Here is a 16,016-nt window from a genome sequence, read left to right as displayed (position 1 = left end):
AGGAAGGCAAATGGGGGAATTTTTGCTGAGAAGTAAGCACAGGCGCCGGTGGGAAATAAAGACCATAAATAAGAGAGCAAATCAACCCGACCACTGAGAAGGTATTCCCAGTGCTTCCCGCCTGGCTGAACTGGGTTCCCAAGCCCCTCCCTCTCCTCAGCGTGGCCCACCTGCCTCACACCTGGAGGAGGGACACAGGACAGTAATGGGAAAGAGCACTTTCAAGTCTTGAGTGAAAAAGCTGCTTGGGGAATAAGGTAAGGGCATGCAATCAAACGTCGGTGTCTACCGCGAACCAAGGACGCCGGCTGCAAAGACCATCCACGGGGGCAGGTAAAGCCTCAGACGTTTCTCTTTGGATCCTGAAGCCACTGGTGTTCTGACAACCGAATTATGGCCCATCAGACATCCAGGAATTTGCACCACTAAGACGCACGATGAATCCACCCGGGGCAGGCCTGGCTTGGAAAGGAGAGGGGACGCACTTGCTCCTCCAGGCTCTCTGGCCTCCGCCAACTGCTCTCTGTGACCCGACTCTCCATAGAGGCAGACAGCATCAATTCTCGGACAACTGCAAAACCCTGTCCCCAGTCGGGCCCTCGCTCACTGACACTATTATGTTATATATGCCTCCCAATAGGGAGGGGGGCAGAAACTGCTTAGCAATAGTAAGCACTAGTTCTAGAAGCTAAAAGGAAAATCTGCCAGAAAACAGATACAATTCAGATGATGTACTATCACAAAATTACTACTGTTGTTGGTCTTAATCTCCCAGCTGTAAACAGCCAGAGGTTCCCAATACCCCCTCAGGTTTCAGGCCTGGTCTCTCTGGGAGCTGGCACCCACTAACTCACCAGGGGACTCTTGGAGGTCTCTTTATCCTTCTTGTCTTTCTTTTCCTTTTCCTTTTTCTTTTTCTTTTCTTTCTTCTTAGTGGCCCCAGGAGTAGACAGCTTGCCCCGCTCTTGGATCACCAGGTTCCGATAGTGTTCATCACAGGGGTGGTCCCATGTGGACTGCCCGTTGGCAAAGTTGAAATAGTAAATATCACCTGTGATGTCCTGGCTGGGGGATGAGTAGAGGTCACAAGTTAGTCCCTGCTCAGGTCCAAAGCTACCCAGCAAAAAAGAAAAACAACAAGGAAGCAGAGAAGAGGGAAGAATTGTGGGGAGAGGGAACGAGGGAGAGAGGAAAAAGAAGAGAAGAATTAACACAAAATTGGCTAGATTTGGCTAAGAATAAGGAGTTAGGTTAGAAACAACCAATTAGGATATTAAGGACTTCTCACATGGAGATATTTAATCATTAGGTTTCCTGAGAATTCATGCTAGACTAAAGAAGGGAAACTTGATTTCAGATGGATAAATACAAACACTATGATGTCTTGGAGATAAATTCTAGGATAGATGTTGCTTTATATTTTCATAAATGATCTAAAGAAAAAAGATATGTTGTGAAAGTTCTGATTTTCAGAAATACATAAGAGGCAACAATCCAAGTTAGTGCAGTTAATCAACAATAAAAGAAAATAATGTAGGTGGGCCTCAAGAATCTGTTTCAGTATGGCGAAAATAAGTCTAAAATAAGTCATTCATCCCATCCACCATTATCAGTAATCCATTAGGACAGCTAATAGGAAAAAACCCATCACAATAGCAATCAATGTGAAAGATAAAATACCCAGGAATAAACAGTGTGTGCAAGACCTTCATAAAGTTCCACTGAAAATTCGGGGCAGGGGGGAACAACTGGTAAGACACCCCGTGTTCCTGAATAGGATTCAAATCTGTAAACATGACAGTAATCCTCAAATTAATATATAAATCCAATACAATTCTAATCAGGCTCCTTATGAAACTGGACCTTGTCTTGGCCAAGAAGCACACGAGAAGATGTTCAACATCACTCAACATTAAGGAAAAGAAAATTAAAACCACCATGAAGTGCCACTTCACACCCATTAACACAACTATTATCAAAAGAGCAGAAAATGACAAGCGCTGGCGAGGATGCAGAGAAACTGGAACTCTTGTACACTCCTGGTGGGAACGTACAACAGTATAGCCAAAGTGAGCAACAGTGCGACAGGTCCTCAAAAAGTTAGAATTGTGGTCCAGTGGTTAAGAATCGGCCTGCCAATGCAGGGGACACGGGTTCAATCCCTGGTCCAGGAAGATCGCACACGCCACAGAACAGCTAAGCCCGTGTGCCACACCTACTGAAGCCCCGCACCCTAACGCCCATGCTCCGCAGCAAGAGACGCCACCGCAACGCGAAGCCTGCGCGCCACAGCTCGAGTGGCCCCTGCTCTCTGCAACCAAATGCCTGCGCCCAGCAACGAAGACCCAGTGCAGTCAGAAATAAAGATAAAGTTTAAAGATATAGCATGATATTAGAAATCTGAATTACCATATAAACCAGCAATTCTACCCCTGGGTGTACACTCAAAAAAATTGAAAGCAGAAATTCAAACAGGTTATTTGTACACCGATGTTCACAGCAGCGTTATTCACATAGCCAACAGAAAGAGAAATTCTCAGAGGCCAGAAACAGAAAGCAAGCATGAAATCTGAGTAATAAGTGCATGAACTGACAGGATCTGACCTGGATATAGGCCCAGGGAACTTGAGTTTAAATGCCAATCTGGAACAAAATGTGGCCTTAGGGCGTCGTAAGTTTGGAAACTAAAACTTAGACCCTAGATATTTCTGGGGCTCTTCAGGCTGTTCTCACCATGAATAGAAAGCCCTAGTGGGCCACGAGGAAGCACATTGCCCACTCCAGGTTCTAGGGGGCAAAATAAAATTTAATGAAAAACTGAAACCCCAAGACATATGTAGATAGAGTCCAAAATGTGGTAAGAAAATGCCAGGTCCAGGAAATTAATGTAAAAATTTAGTCCTAAAGCACTAAAGAATCCTTGGCAGAAATCCCTATAAGGCTACTCAACAACCCAGGAATGAGACACTCACAGAAAATAAACTTCTGCAGAAAGTGAATTCACAAAATGCACAATAAATAATTACACACCATGTGAGGAAACACTTCACCTTGAGGGAGAATCAGTAACACAATGAAAAGAAGGACTGGGAGTAGACAACAAAAAGAAGACTGAAAAACAACAGTATTTAAAATTACTGGAGGGAGAAAAGGAAGAGAATCCATAATGAAAGAACAGAACTCTCTAAAAATAAATAAATAAACCTACACATATCGTAAAGAACGTAAGAGGACTTCCCTGGTGGTCCAGTGGTTAAGACTCCACACTCCTAATGCCGGGGGCCTGGGCTCAATCCCTGGCCAGGGAACTAAGATCCCACACGCCCCAACTAAACTCACACACCACAACTAGAGAAGCGGACATGCCACAGCAAAGACCCACTGCAGCCAAAATGAAAAATAAAATTAAAAAAAAAAAAAAGAAAATAAGAGAACTTGTAGGAATTCGTAGTCATTAAGTTCAAAACAAACAAACAAAAAATAACACGTTGATTAAGCAGCAGATTTGCTATAGAAGAAACAAATAGTGAATTGGGAAATATATATGCTAAAAAAATATATAAAGTCATTTTTAAAATATGAAACAGAAGTTAAGAGACATAGTGGATAAAAATAACTAGGTCTAATACATTTATAGTAAGAGTTCTAGAAAAGAAAGTGATAATGGTTGAGAAGTTTTCAAAATTAAATAGACATGAGTCCTCAGAGCAAGAAAGCATTCCAATTCCTGTACACAGTAAATAAAAGTGAATCCACACCTAGATATACTGTAGTGAAATTACAGGACACCAAAGATTAAAAACAAAATAATGAAAACAACCAGAGGGGGGAAAAATTGATTACCTACAGAGCAACAACTAATAAAGCCAAAAAACATGTCTTATTAGCAAACCCAGCAGACAGAAGATAATGGTACACAACATACAATATTGTCAAAGGGCTGTTTGACAGATCTGCATGCAACTAAACCATTATTCAGGAGTGAGACCAGGAAATTCCCTTGTGGTCCAGTGGGTGGAACTCGGCACTTTCACAGTCAGGGCCCTGGATCAACCCCTGGGTGGGGAACAGCGAGACCAGACAACAATTACTCAAGACACGGGAAGATCAACACATTTAGCATGCTTGATAAAAAGGACATTTAAGAAAAAAACAGACTCACAGACAAATTAGTTTGGTATTAACAGATACAACAAGGTCCTACTGTTTAGCTCAAGGAACTGTATTCAATATTCTGTAGTAAACCATAATGGAAAAGGACATAAAAAAATATTTCTTATATATATATAAATACACACACACACATATACATATATACATAACTGAATCATTTTGCTGTATACCAGAAATTAACACAAAAATGTAAATCACTATACTTCATTCTAAAAAACGAGAGACCACATTCTTTTCAAGCACACATAAAACATTTAGGTAAGCAGGATCAATTACTGAACCAGAAAAGAATTCTGTAACAGCATGTAACAGAGAATAGATATAATGAACAAATAAAATTGGAAATCAATAATTCAAAAAATACCCATCTCCATCTCATCTCCTTCAAGCTATTATTTTGGAGAAAAGATACTTAACAAAATTTTAATAAATGAAATGCAATAATATGTAACCATTATCAAGCAGTTTACCCCAAGAAAGTAAGGTCAGTTTAACAACTGAAAGTCAATCAATATAATTGACCGTATTAACAGACCAATATAGAAAAATCATGATTCTTCTGTATATGCAGATGCATATATAGATGCAGAAAAAAACATTTGACAAAATTCAATATCCATTTTGGATTTAAACTCTCAACAAGCTAGGAATGCAAGGGAACTTCTTATCCTGACACAGGACATTTAGAAAACCCTACAGTTAACACTGGCTAACATCACACTCAGTGGTGAAAGACTTATGGGAAATTCTTCCCCTTAAGATCAGAAATAAGCCTAAAATGTTCATCGTCACCATTTCTATTCAACTGTATTAAAGGTTCCAGGCAGTGTAATAAGGCAAGAAATAGAAATATAAGATATCCAGGTTAGAAAAGAACATGAAAAAACGTCTTCCCAGAAGACATACTATCTATGTAGAAAATTCTATAGAATCTACAAAAAAAGCTACTAGAACTAACATAAGTTTAGCAAGGTTGCAGGCTAGAAGATCAGTATACAAAAATCAATTCTATTTTATATGAATGCAACCAACACTTGGAAATTGACATTTTAAAAGATAACATTTATAAACATAATGGAAAAGAATATTAAAAAGAATGGATGTATATTTATAACTGAATCACTTTGCTGTACAGAATTAATACATCATAAATCAACTATACTTCGGTAACAAAAATAAATACAAGATACCATTTACAGAAGCATCAAAAAAGGAGATAAATCTGACAAAATATGGGCAAGATGTATAAACTAGAAACTAGAAAAGATTTCTTAGCAATATTAAAGAAAGCCTAAATAAATGGAAACAGACTGTGTTCATGGGTTGGAAAACTCAATATTGTTTAAGATGTCAGTCCTCTCAAACTGATTTATAGACTCAGTGCAATTTCAGTCAAAACCCTAAACAGGATTTTTTATAGAAATTGACAAGCTGATTCTAAAATTCATACAGAAATGCAAGGGACCTAGAATACAACTTTGAAAATGGAGAACAAAGTTGCAGAATTTACTCTAAATGACATTGCTGCTGCTGCTGCTAAGTCGCTTCAGTCGTGTCCGACTCTGTGCGACCCCATAGACGGCAGCCCACCAGGCTCCCCCGTCCCTGGGATTCTCCAGGCAAGAACACTGGAGCGGGTTGCCATTTCCTTCTCCAATGCATGAAAGTGAAAAGTGAAAGTGAAGTCATTCAGTTGTGTCCGACTCCTAGCGACCCCATGGACTGCAGCCTACCAGGCTCCTCTGTTCATGGGATTCTCCAGGCAAGAGTACTGGAGTGGGGTGCCATTGCTTTCTCTGCTAAATGACATTAAGATGTATAATAAAGCTACAGTAACCCAGACAGCATGGTATCTGTGTAAAGGTAGACAAAGAGACCAATGGAAAACAACAGAGAATCCAGACCCGGAAGGAACTCCCCAAGTGACAGCAATTACTCATAGGATTGGGGAGTGTAAGGGTAAAAGCAGACACATATACATAAGTTTCTTTTTTTTTTTAAGTAGGAAGTAGAAATAAGTTTATAGAAATGAGATAATTTTTTCAGTATACAGCATGATGATTTGATAAACTTCTTTACTATGAAATGACCACCACAGCAGGGTTAGTTAACACCTCTACTACCTCCATAGTCACCATTTTTCTTTTGTGGTGAGAATATTTCAGATCTGGGACTTCCCTGGTGGTCCACTGGCTAAGACTCCATGCTCCCAGTGCAGGGGGCCTGGGTTCAATTCCTGGTCAGGGAACTAGACCCCACATGCCACAGCTAAGAGCTCGCATGTAGCAAGAAAGATCCCACGTGCCCCAACGAAGACTAAAGATTCTACGTGCCACAACTAAGACCCAGCACAGCCAAATAAATACATTAAAAAAAAAAAAGAAAGAAAAAGAATAAAGAGATTAATGATGAGGCAAATGTGGCTAACACGATGGATACTGGAGACCAACAGAAACCACTACCCTACAAACACAACCATGAAGCCCCAGCGCCTGGAATACCATGCACAGCGCTGACGGCTTTCCTACAAGAAAGATGTCATGAACTGGAGGAGGTCCAAGGAAAAGCAGCTAAAAAGGTCCAGAGAACAGGGAACCTGCCACGCAAGAAGCTGGAAGGATTAGGCCTCTGAAGCGGCAATGAGTGAGGCTACAATTGCAGTCATTTTGAAACATAGCCAATGCATTCAGTGGTTCAGGAAAGAAGAGAATCATCACACCCTGTACACACGACTGCACAATCCCAGCAGAAGACACCACCCCTCCGGGACATCTGAGGGCTAGTGTGGGACAAAGGAAATCCCACTCTTTGGTACAAAACTCAGGTGACTTACTGTAGGGAGGCAGCATGGAGAGAGCTCTGTGTACACGAGGAAGACAGAGCTGGGTCTCCAAGAGTGAAAATCCTGGTTTGGTGGGGAGGCGGGGGGGAGACAGAGGTGGATGGCAGCGGCTGCGCCACCTCAGCCAGTCTGATCCTCACCGTCAACCTCTGTTCACCCGAGATGACCTAAGTGAATGCCTGTTCCTCACAATTCAGAGCTCAAACTGAAACTGCAAACATGGACCCGCTCATGAACAGGTCACACAAGTTCAGGGCTGGGCAGTCCAGGGAGACAGAAACCGCTGCCAGTCTGTGTCACCGCACGCAAACCTCTCCAACGCCAGCATCCACTCTGGACACGCTGACGAGGTCCCAGTATCGTCACTCTCCATCTCAGTCAGCAAAGAATAACAGTGACACCTCCTCCGTGTGCTGAAACAGATGATGGCGCTCGAAAGCTTGATGCAGGGCAGCAGCTGAGATCCTGGGACCCTGGAAGTCTGTGCTGAGACCCTCCGGGACCAGAAAGGTAACCTGGCTGCTGTTGTTCAGTCGCTCGGTCGTGTCCAACTCTGCAACTCCATGGACTGCAGCACACCAGGCTTCCCTGTCCACCATCTCTCGGAGTTTGCTGAAACTCATGTCCATTGAGTCGGTGATGCCATCCAGCCATCCAGCCATATTGCCCCTTCTCCTCCTGCCTTCAATCTTTCCCAGCATCAGGGTCTTTTCTAATGAGTCAGTTCCTCACATCAGGTGGCCAGAGTACAGGAGCTTCAGCATCAGTCCTTCCAGTGAATATTCAGGGTTGATTTCCTTTAGGATTGACTGGTTTGATCTCCTTGCAGTCCACAGGACTCTCCAACATCACAGTTCTTCTCCAATGTCACAGTTCGAAAGCATCAATTCTTCAGTGCTCAGCCTTCTTTATGGTCCAACTGTCACATCTGTACATGACTACTGGAAAAACCATAGCTTTGACTATACAGACCTTTGTCAGCAAAGTAATGTCTCTTCTTTTTAACACACTGTTGAGATTTGGCATAGCTTTTCTTCCAAGGAGCAAGCATCTTTTAATTTCATGGCTGCAGTCACCATCTGCAGTGATTTTGGAACCCAAGAAAATAAAGTCTCTCACTGTTCCCATTGTTTCCTCATCTATTTACCATGAAATGATGGGACCGACATCTGCTGGATCATCGAAAAAATGAGTGAGTTCCAAAAAAAATCTACTTTTGCTTTATTGACCATGCCAAAGCCTTTGACTGTGTGGATCACAATAAACTGTGGAAAATTCTTAAAGAGATGGGAATGCCAGACCACCTGACCTGCCTCTTGAGAAATCTGTATGCAGGTCAAAAAGCAACAGTTAGAATTGTACATGGAACAACAGACTGGTTCCAAATTGGGAAAGGAGTACGTCAAGGCTGTATATTGTCACCCTGCTTATTTAACTTGTATGCAGAGTACATCATTTGAAATGCCAAGCTGGATGAAGCACAAGCTGGAATCAAGATTGCTGGGAGAAATATCAATAACCTCAGATATGCAGATGACATCACACTTATGGCAGAAAGCGAAGAACTAAAGAGCCTCTTGATGAGAGAGAAAGAGGAGAGTGAAAAAGTTGGCTTAAAACTCAACATTCAGAAAACTAAGATCATGGCATCCAGTCCCATCACTTCATGAGAAATAGATGGGGAAACAATGGAAACTGTGAGAGACTGTTTTCTGGGGCTCCAAAATCACTGCAGATGGTGATTGCAGCCATGAAATTAAAAGACGCTTGCTCCTTGGAAGAAAAGCTATGACCAACCTACACAGCATATTAAAAAGCAGAGACATTACACTGCCAACAGAAGTCCATCTAGTCAAAGCTATGGTTTTTCCAGTGGTCATGTATGGATGTGAGAATTGGACTATAAAGAAAGCTGAGTGTCGAAGAATTCATGCTCCTGAACTGTGGTGCTGAGAGTCCCTTGGACTGCAAGGAGATCAAACCAGTCAATCCTAAAGGAAATCAGTCCTGAATATTCACTGGAAGGACTGACGCTGAAGCTCCAATACTTTGGTCAGCTGATGCGAAGAAGTGACTCATTGGAAAAGACCCTGATGCTGGGAAAGATTGAAGGCGGGAGGAGAAGGGGTCGACAGAGGATGAGATGGTTGGATGGCATTACCAACGCAATGGACATGAATTTGAGTAAGCGCTGGGAGTTGGTGATGCGCAGGGAGGACTGGCGTGCTGCAGTCCATGGGGTCGCAAAGAGTCGGACACGACTGAGCGACTGGACTGAACTGATGGGACTGGATGCCATGATCTTCTTTTTTTGAATGCTGAATTTCAAACCAGCTTTTTCACTCTCCTCTTTCACTTTCATCAAGAGGCTCTTTAGTTCCTCTTTGCTTTCTGCCATAAGAGTGGTGTCATCTGCATATCTGAGGTTATTGATATTTCTCCTGGCAACCTTGATTACAGCTTGTGCTTCATCCAGCCCGGCGTTTCGCATGATGTACTCTGCATGGAAGTTGAACAAGCAGGGTGACAATATACAGCCTTGACGCACTCCTTTTCCAATTTGGGACCAGTCCATAGTCCCATGTCCAGTTCTAATTGTTGCTTCTTGAACTGCACACAGGTTTCTCAGGAGGCAGGTGAGGCGGTCTGGTATTCCCATCTCTAAGAATTTTCCACAGTTTTTTGTGATCCACACAGTCAAAGGTTTTAGTGTAGTCAAGGAAGCAGTTTTTTTTTCTGAATTCCCTTACCTTTTCTATGATCCAACAGATGTTGGCAATTTGATCTCTGGTTCCTCTGCCTTTTCTAAATCCAGTTTGAACATGTGGAAGTTCTTGGTTCATGTACTGCTGAAGCCTAGCTTGGAGAATTTTGAGCATTACTTTGCTAGCATATGAAATGAGTGTAATTGTGCAGTAGTTTGAACATTCTTTGGGGAAAAAAAGAAAGGTGATCTGGGCTCCAGCCCAAAGCATCAGGCAGCCCAGCAGAGGGATGGCCCACTGCTGTTTCCAATTCTATGCAGGACAGGCTTCAAAAGGTGGCCAAAGGATTTCCCTGGTAGTCCAGTGGCTAAGACTCCATGCTCCCAATGCGAGGAGCCCAGGTTCAATCCCTGGTCAAGGAACCGGATCCCACATGCCACAACTAAGATTAAAGACTCACAACTAAGACCTGATACAGCCAAATAAATGAATAAAAATGAACATTAAAAAAAAAAAAGGTAGCCAGTTAAAGCTGATCTCCTCCCTCTGCCACACAGGTCAAGCCAGAGGGCCACACCCATGCTGAACTCACCATGGTTTCCACTCCACAGGCAGTGGGGCCACAATGCCCTCCCGCGCCAGCCACATCAGCTGTGGTTCCTTTATCGGATCAATGCCAATCTCTCTGGCAAATTCAAGAATTTCTGCAAGGAGGGGCAGGGAGGTGTCAAGGTAAGAGAGGTGGGATAGGAGGGGGTGGGTACAAAGAAGGAAAAATCACAATCAGTCTTGGGAGATAATGAGAGAGATATATTGGTCTCTGGCCCCAGTTCCTGACTCTGAGCTCCTACATCTTGTGCAATTTCCTGAGCGATGGGAGGGTCTTCCGTCCCAATGAGGCAACTCTGGGTGGGCTCCTGGGTGCAACCTGGTCACCAGGAAGACCAGTCATGATTAGAAGCTTGGAACTTTCAGTCTCATTGCCTCCATTCTCTAGGGAGGGGCTATAAAATGAGTTAGTAGGCGATCATACCTACATGATGAAGCCTCCATAAAAATCCCTAAACTTGGGTTCAGAGAGCTCCCAACACTTCCACGTGCCAGTAGAGTGTCACATCCCAGCTCCACCAGGACAGGAGCTCCAGTAATTGGAACCCTCTCAGGTCTTGCCCTATGTACCTCTTCATCTGGCTGTTCACCTCTACCCTTTATCCTGTCCTTTTTGGGCTTCCCTGGTAGCTCAGCTGGTAAAGAATCCGCCTGCAATGCAGGAGACCCGTTTGATTCCTGGGTCAGGAAGATCCACTGGAGAAGGGATAGGCTACCCACTCCAGTATTCCTGGGCTTCCCTTGTGGCTCAAATGGTAAAGAATCCGCCTGCAATGCAGGAGACCTGGGTTCAATCCCTGGTTTGGGAAGATTCCCCGGAGAAGGGAAAGGCTATCCACTCCAGTATTCTGGCTTGGAGAATTCCATGGACTCTGTAGTCCATGGGGTTGCAAAAAGTCAGACACAGCTGAATGACTTTCACTTTGTGGGTCATTTCAGTGGAGGATTTTGGACGCTGACATACCCAGGGACTAGGAAAGGCAAAAAGGACCAGCTGAAATGTAGCTAGCCAAGGACTGTGTGTTCGTTAATTTCACAAATATCTTCTGAGTGCCTTCTATGTGCCAGTCACCATGTGCCAAGACTACAAGAGAAATGGAGCTGACATGCTGGTAGAAGAAACAGCCAGTAATGACATAAACAGAAAAATAGACAAGGAATTAAAGCTTCTGATAAACATAATGAAGGCAGTGAGTGAGGTATGAGACAGAGTGTCGAGGTAGAGGGGCACTCCTTTAGAATGAGTGGTCCAAAAATCTCTCAGAATGGTGACGCTTAACCAATTCTGTGGGAAACAAAGAAGCCAGGCGTGCAAAACACCGAGAAAAGAGCTCTTGGGCAGAAGAGCAGATGCAAAGGGCCTGCAACACGTAGCAGCCTGACCTGTCTGGGGATGGTCAGAAAGGCCATGTGACCAGTAAACAGAGGGAAAGACAGGCACTGAGTCAGCCTGGCCAGGAGGCAGGGCCGGGTCATACAGAGTCCTGCACATCCCACTAAGGGCACTGAGTACAATGCAAGATTATGAGGAAGATTATGAAAAGCAGAGCTTCACACTACGAGTTCACTTTGGCGCTAAGTGGAGCACAGACTGGAGGCGGAGGAGGAGAAGCAGGGAGGCAGACTAGGAAGCGGCTGCAAGCCCAGGAACAGAAAACGGGGGCTCCAACTCAGGATGTCTGCACGTGACTGAGCAGAAGAGAGGTTTTTTAAGAAAAATCCTGAAAAAAAGTTAGACCCCTTTCACAATAGCAAACCAAAAAGAATAAAATATTTAAGAAATGAACTGAGGGGACTTCCCTGATGATCAGTGGTTAAGACTCCATACTTTCAAAGCAGGAGATGTGGGTTCAATCCCTGGTTGAGGAACTAAGATCCCACATGCCACATAGCACAGCCAAAACAAACAAACAAACAAACAAACAAACTGAGCAAGAAGTGTGCAAAATCAAAATGAAGAAAACTTCCAGTTACCCGTGAAGAAAACAAAAAAAGATGCAAACGGAAAGGAATAGATGTTCTTTGATAGGAACCGCCAGGTTGACCTGGATGCATAACTTAACTGCACAGAGATGGCAATCCTCTGCAGTCTCATTAATAAATTTAACACAATTTTCTCTAATTTTTTTCTACTAACAGTTCCCCAATACACAGCCCTCCCCAGAAAGACAGGGTGATTATAAAGTCCATGGGGAGATAAAGCAGACAAGATAACCAAAAAAACTTTAAAAAAAAAAGAAGAAGGGCACTTCAGCCTTACTAGACACTGGAAGGCTTATAACCGAGCCTCAGTAATTCAGAGCACAGCTCTGTATGAACAGACAGCCTCAAAGAACAGGAGAGAAAGTAGACCCTCATACACACACGCGGCACTCAACCAGCGGGCAAAGGATGAGCTATTCAGTGAACAGTGTGGAGACGAACCCAAGGAAAACCTGAGAGCAGGGGAGCTTTTCTAACTATGATCAAAATTCAGGGGCCATATGAGAACTGACTTATAAATGTAACACAAAGATTAAAAATCTCTACATGGCGGGACTCCCCTGGCGACCCTGTGGTTAAGACCTCATGCTTCCATTGCAGGGGGTGCAGGTTCAGTCCTTGGTTGGGAACTAAGATCCCATGTGCCACACAGAGTGGCCAAAAAAAAATCTTTTTTTTAATTTAAATTTCTACGTGGCAAGCAAACAATAATCCTATGCTATAACAAATCCTATGCTATCCTAATGTGGGATCCACAGATCCAACAGTTCTTCCCCCAAACTGGCTCACAAACCATCTGCACTATAAGCAAAATCTGTGTGTCCAGGTCTGCAACTCAGGAGAAACGCAAAGAAATCTTCACCCATCAAAATAGTCTAGTGTTTCACAGTGAGGGCCCTGGAACTAGAAGACCTGGGTATGGAACCTCACTGCCCTATAGTACTGTGTGACTACTGGGAAGTAACTTAACCTTTTGGTGCCTTGGTTTCCTCATCTGTAAAATGGGATAATAATAGTGCCTCAATCATGGAGTTGCTAGGAGGGTTGAAAAGGAAATAACACGTAAAGTTCTTTTGTAGAGAGACTGGCACATGGTAGCACTCAATAAATTTTGTTGTTATTGTTATTAATAATGCTATTGTTGTTTTAAAAAACACAACCACTTCCTGATGGCTCAGACTGTAAAGAGTCCGCCTGTAGTGCAGGAGATCCGGGTTCAATCCCTGGGTTGGGAAGATCTCCTGGAGGAGGGCATGGCAACCCACTCCAATATTCTTGCCTGGAAAATTTCAGGACAGAGGAGCCCGGAGGGCTACAGTCCATGGGTTGCAAAGAGTTAGACAGACTGAGCAACTAACACACTTTAAGACACTGAGTTGCCCCTAGCCTCGGGACATACTGTATTATATGGTATCTTCTTAACCATATTTTCATTTAAAATTAATCACTGATCTGACCCGAGGTCACCAAATTTTTTCCATAAAAGACCAAACAGTAAATATTTTAGGCTCTGTGGGCTGTACAGTCTCTTGTCACAACAACTCAATACTGCCCCTACAGTGTGAAAGCAGCCATATACAACACATAAACAAGTAAGTGTGGCCGTTTTCTAATAAAACTTTATTTACAAAAGCGAGCTACAGGCCAGGTGAGGCCCATGGGCTATAGTTTGCCAACCCTGGATCTAACTCAAATATACTGAGCAGCCCTGTGCACATTCCCTCCTCTGCACTAGAAGGACGAAAATTAAATCAGAAGCAACTGCCCTCACAGAACTATCACAACACCTCCGGGGCCTCTTACCATGCTCACTGGGGATGTAGTTCTCATCATAGTCTTCCTCCAGAACCAGCTGGTCTCCTATGCGGATGGGTCGGCCGGCCATGATCAGTCTGGGCTCCAACGCCTAGATCCCCCAACCCAAAGAGAAAAATCAGTGTCCCAGCTTAGACGGGGAGAAGTTGAAGCTGGTCTTGGGGCACCTGGGTAGCCCAGCCCCTGCAGGCCAGCTGGGCCAGATAGGAGGTTTTTTCCAGAGACTGGGGAGAGTGGAGCGGGGAACCAACAGCTCAGAACTTAAAAGCCTTATAGGCTCTGTACCCGGGAAAGTTCCTGGAGACACACCTCCCCAAAAGCCTTGCTGAAGACTCCATGGACCACAAAAGATCTGGAAATCCAACTCTCTCAAGGGTTTGACTTCATACATTTGCCCACAAAGACGAGTAACAACTAACAGTCTATGACCCCTGCTAGAAAACCCTAAACACCAAAATAGCTAGCAGCACACACACCTCCATACACCAGTGTCCCCCAGTGCGCTCAGGCTGTCTCAACACATGGCCCTGTTTGCACATTCCTACTGACACTCAGCGAAGCCGTCAGGGGGCTTACAGTCTAGTGGAGGCAGGCACACAGCTTCACCAGAAGTAGCAGGCAGAAGAGGAAAAAAAAATCCTGCTCTGGGGAGTATTAAGAAAGAAGTCACACACTCCCAGTGCAGGGATGAAGGAAGACTTTGTTAAGGAACTGGGTACAGAAGGCTGACAAGAGTTCTGAGGGCAGAGAGAAGAACCCAGGCAGAGGGAACAGCCTTTGAGGCAAGGCATTATGCAGCGCCAATGCCAGCGTGCATGGCAGGTACGGAGGGGAAGCCAGGCCTGGTCATGGTCGTGGAGAGCTTGGTGGATGATGCTGAAGGGCCTCGACTCTGCCCTGTAGCACAGGGGAGTCACTGAGGGCTCTGGTGGGAGAAAGTGACACAGAGTGGTTTTTTTTTTCAAGATGAGAACTTTGGCAGGAGTGCCCTGGCCGGATTGGAGAGATGAGAGACTGCTGCTGCTGCTGCTAAATTGCTCAGTCATGTCCGACTCTGTGCGACCCCATAGACGGCAGCCCACCAGGCTCCCCCATCCCTGGGATTCTCCAGGCAAGAACACTGGAGTGGGTTGCCATTTCCTTCTCCAATGCATGAAAGTGAAAAGTGAAAGTGAAGTTGCTCAGCCGTGTCCGACTCTTCACGACCCCATGGACTGCAGCCTACCAGGCTCCTCGGTCCATGGGATTCTCCAGGCAAGAGTACTGGAGTGGGGTGCCATTGCCTTCTCCGGATGAGAGACTAGTGTCAGGAAAATCACTAAAGAGGCTACAGTCCGTGGGAAAGATGATGAGGGCTTAACTGGGACAGAAGCAGTGGGAGTGGAGAAAAAGGGACGGACACAAGGGACGATGTGATGTTAGGTTTAACGTAAGAGAGTCAACTCCTAGGCAGGTTGATAGAAGCCCGGGGTTCCTGAGGAGGAGATAGGGGTCTGGAATTCTCAAGGAGGAAGAAAGGACAAACACCTTTTTTTCTCTATATTCCTTAGTCTTAGGCACCTGAAACACTTTTTTTTCTTTAAGCCTGGAACTGATGATTACACAACAAACAACTCAGTTTAAACTCTGTAACTAAGAATTATATATCCATGTATCCTGCTTGAGGACAGTTTCTCCTTCCTGAAAACCTTCTGGCTCATCCTGTTATTTTAAAATGTAAATTATGGGAGTGGGTCTAGTAAGATCTTTACAATCTTGAGACATTCTTTTGATTTATTGTAGTTAACTAATTTAAAAAAGTATATAACCCCCTTGCATAGACTAGCAAGGTGGGGGCATTCTCCATCCCCCTACTGATGTCTATGTCAGAAGCTTTCGCTATCTCTTTT

At 44.1% G+C, this 16,016-nt stretch overlaps 1 protein-coding gene across 1 annotated transcript in view; it reads right to left on the bottom strand.

The window, feature by feature from the left end:
* The window catches only part of CEP164 (centrosomal protein 164kDa), a 72,448-nt gene that overhangs the window by 49,672 nt on the left and 6,760 nt on the right, over window positions 1–16,016 (bottom strand). Inside the window, exons 2-4 of the mRNA XM_010830643.1 lie at window positions 14,116–14,218; window positions 10,313–10,424; window positions 855–1,065 (exon numbers count right to left, since the gene is read on the bottom strand). Coding sequence (XP_010828945.1) covers window positions 855–1,065; window positions 10,313–10,424; window positions 14,116–14,197 — 405 coding nt within the window. The 5' untranslated portion in view covers window positions 14,198–14,218. The remainder of the gene's footprint in view (window positions 1–854; window positions 1,066–10,312; window positions 10,425–14,115; window positions 14,219–16,016) is intronic.

Source organism: Bison bison, unplaced genomic scaffold (genome assembly GCF_000754665.1).
Source record: "Bison bison bison isolate TAMUID 2011002044 unplaced genomic scaffold, Bison_UMD1.0 scf7180017864518, whole genome shotgun sequence".
NCBI classification, from domain to species: Eukaryota; Metazoa; Chordata; class Mammalia; order Artiodactyla; family Bovidae; genus Bison; species Bison bison.
This window is presented reverse-complemented; position numbering and strand designations above follow the sequence as displayed.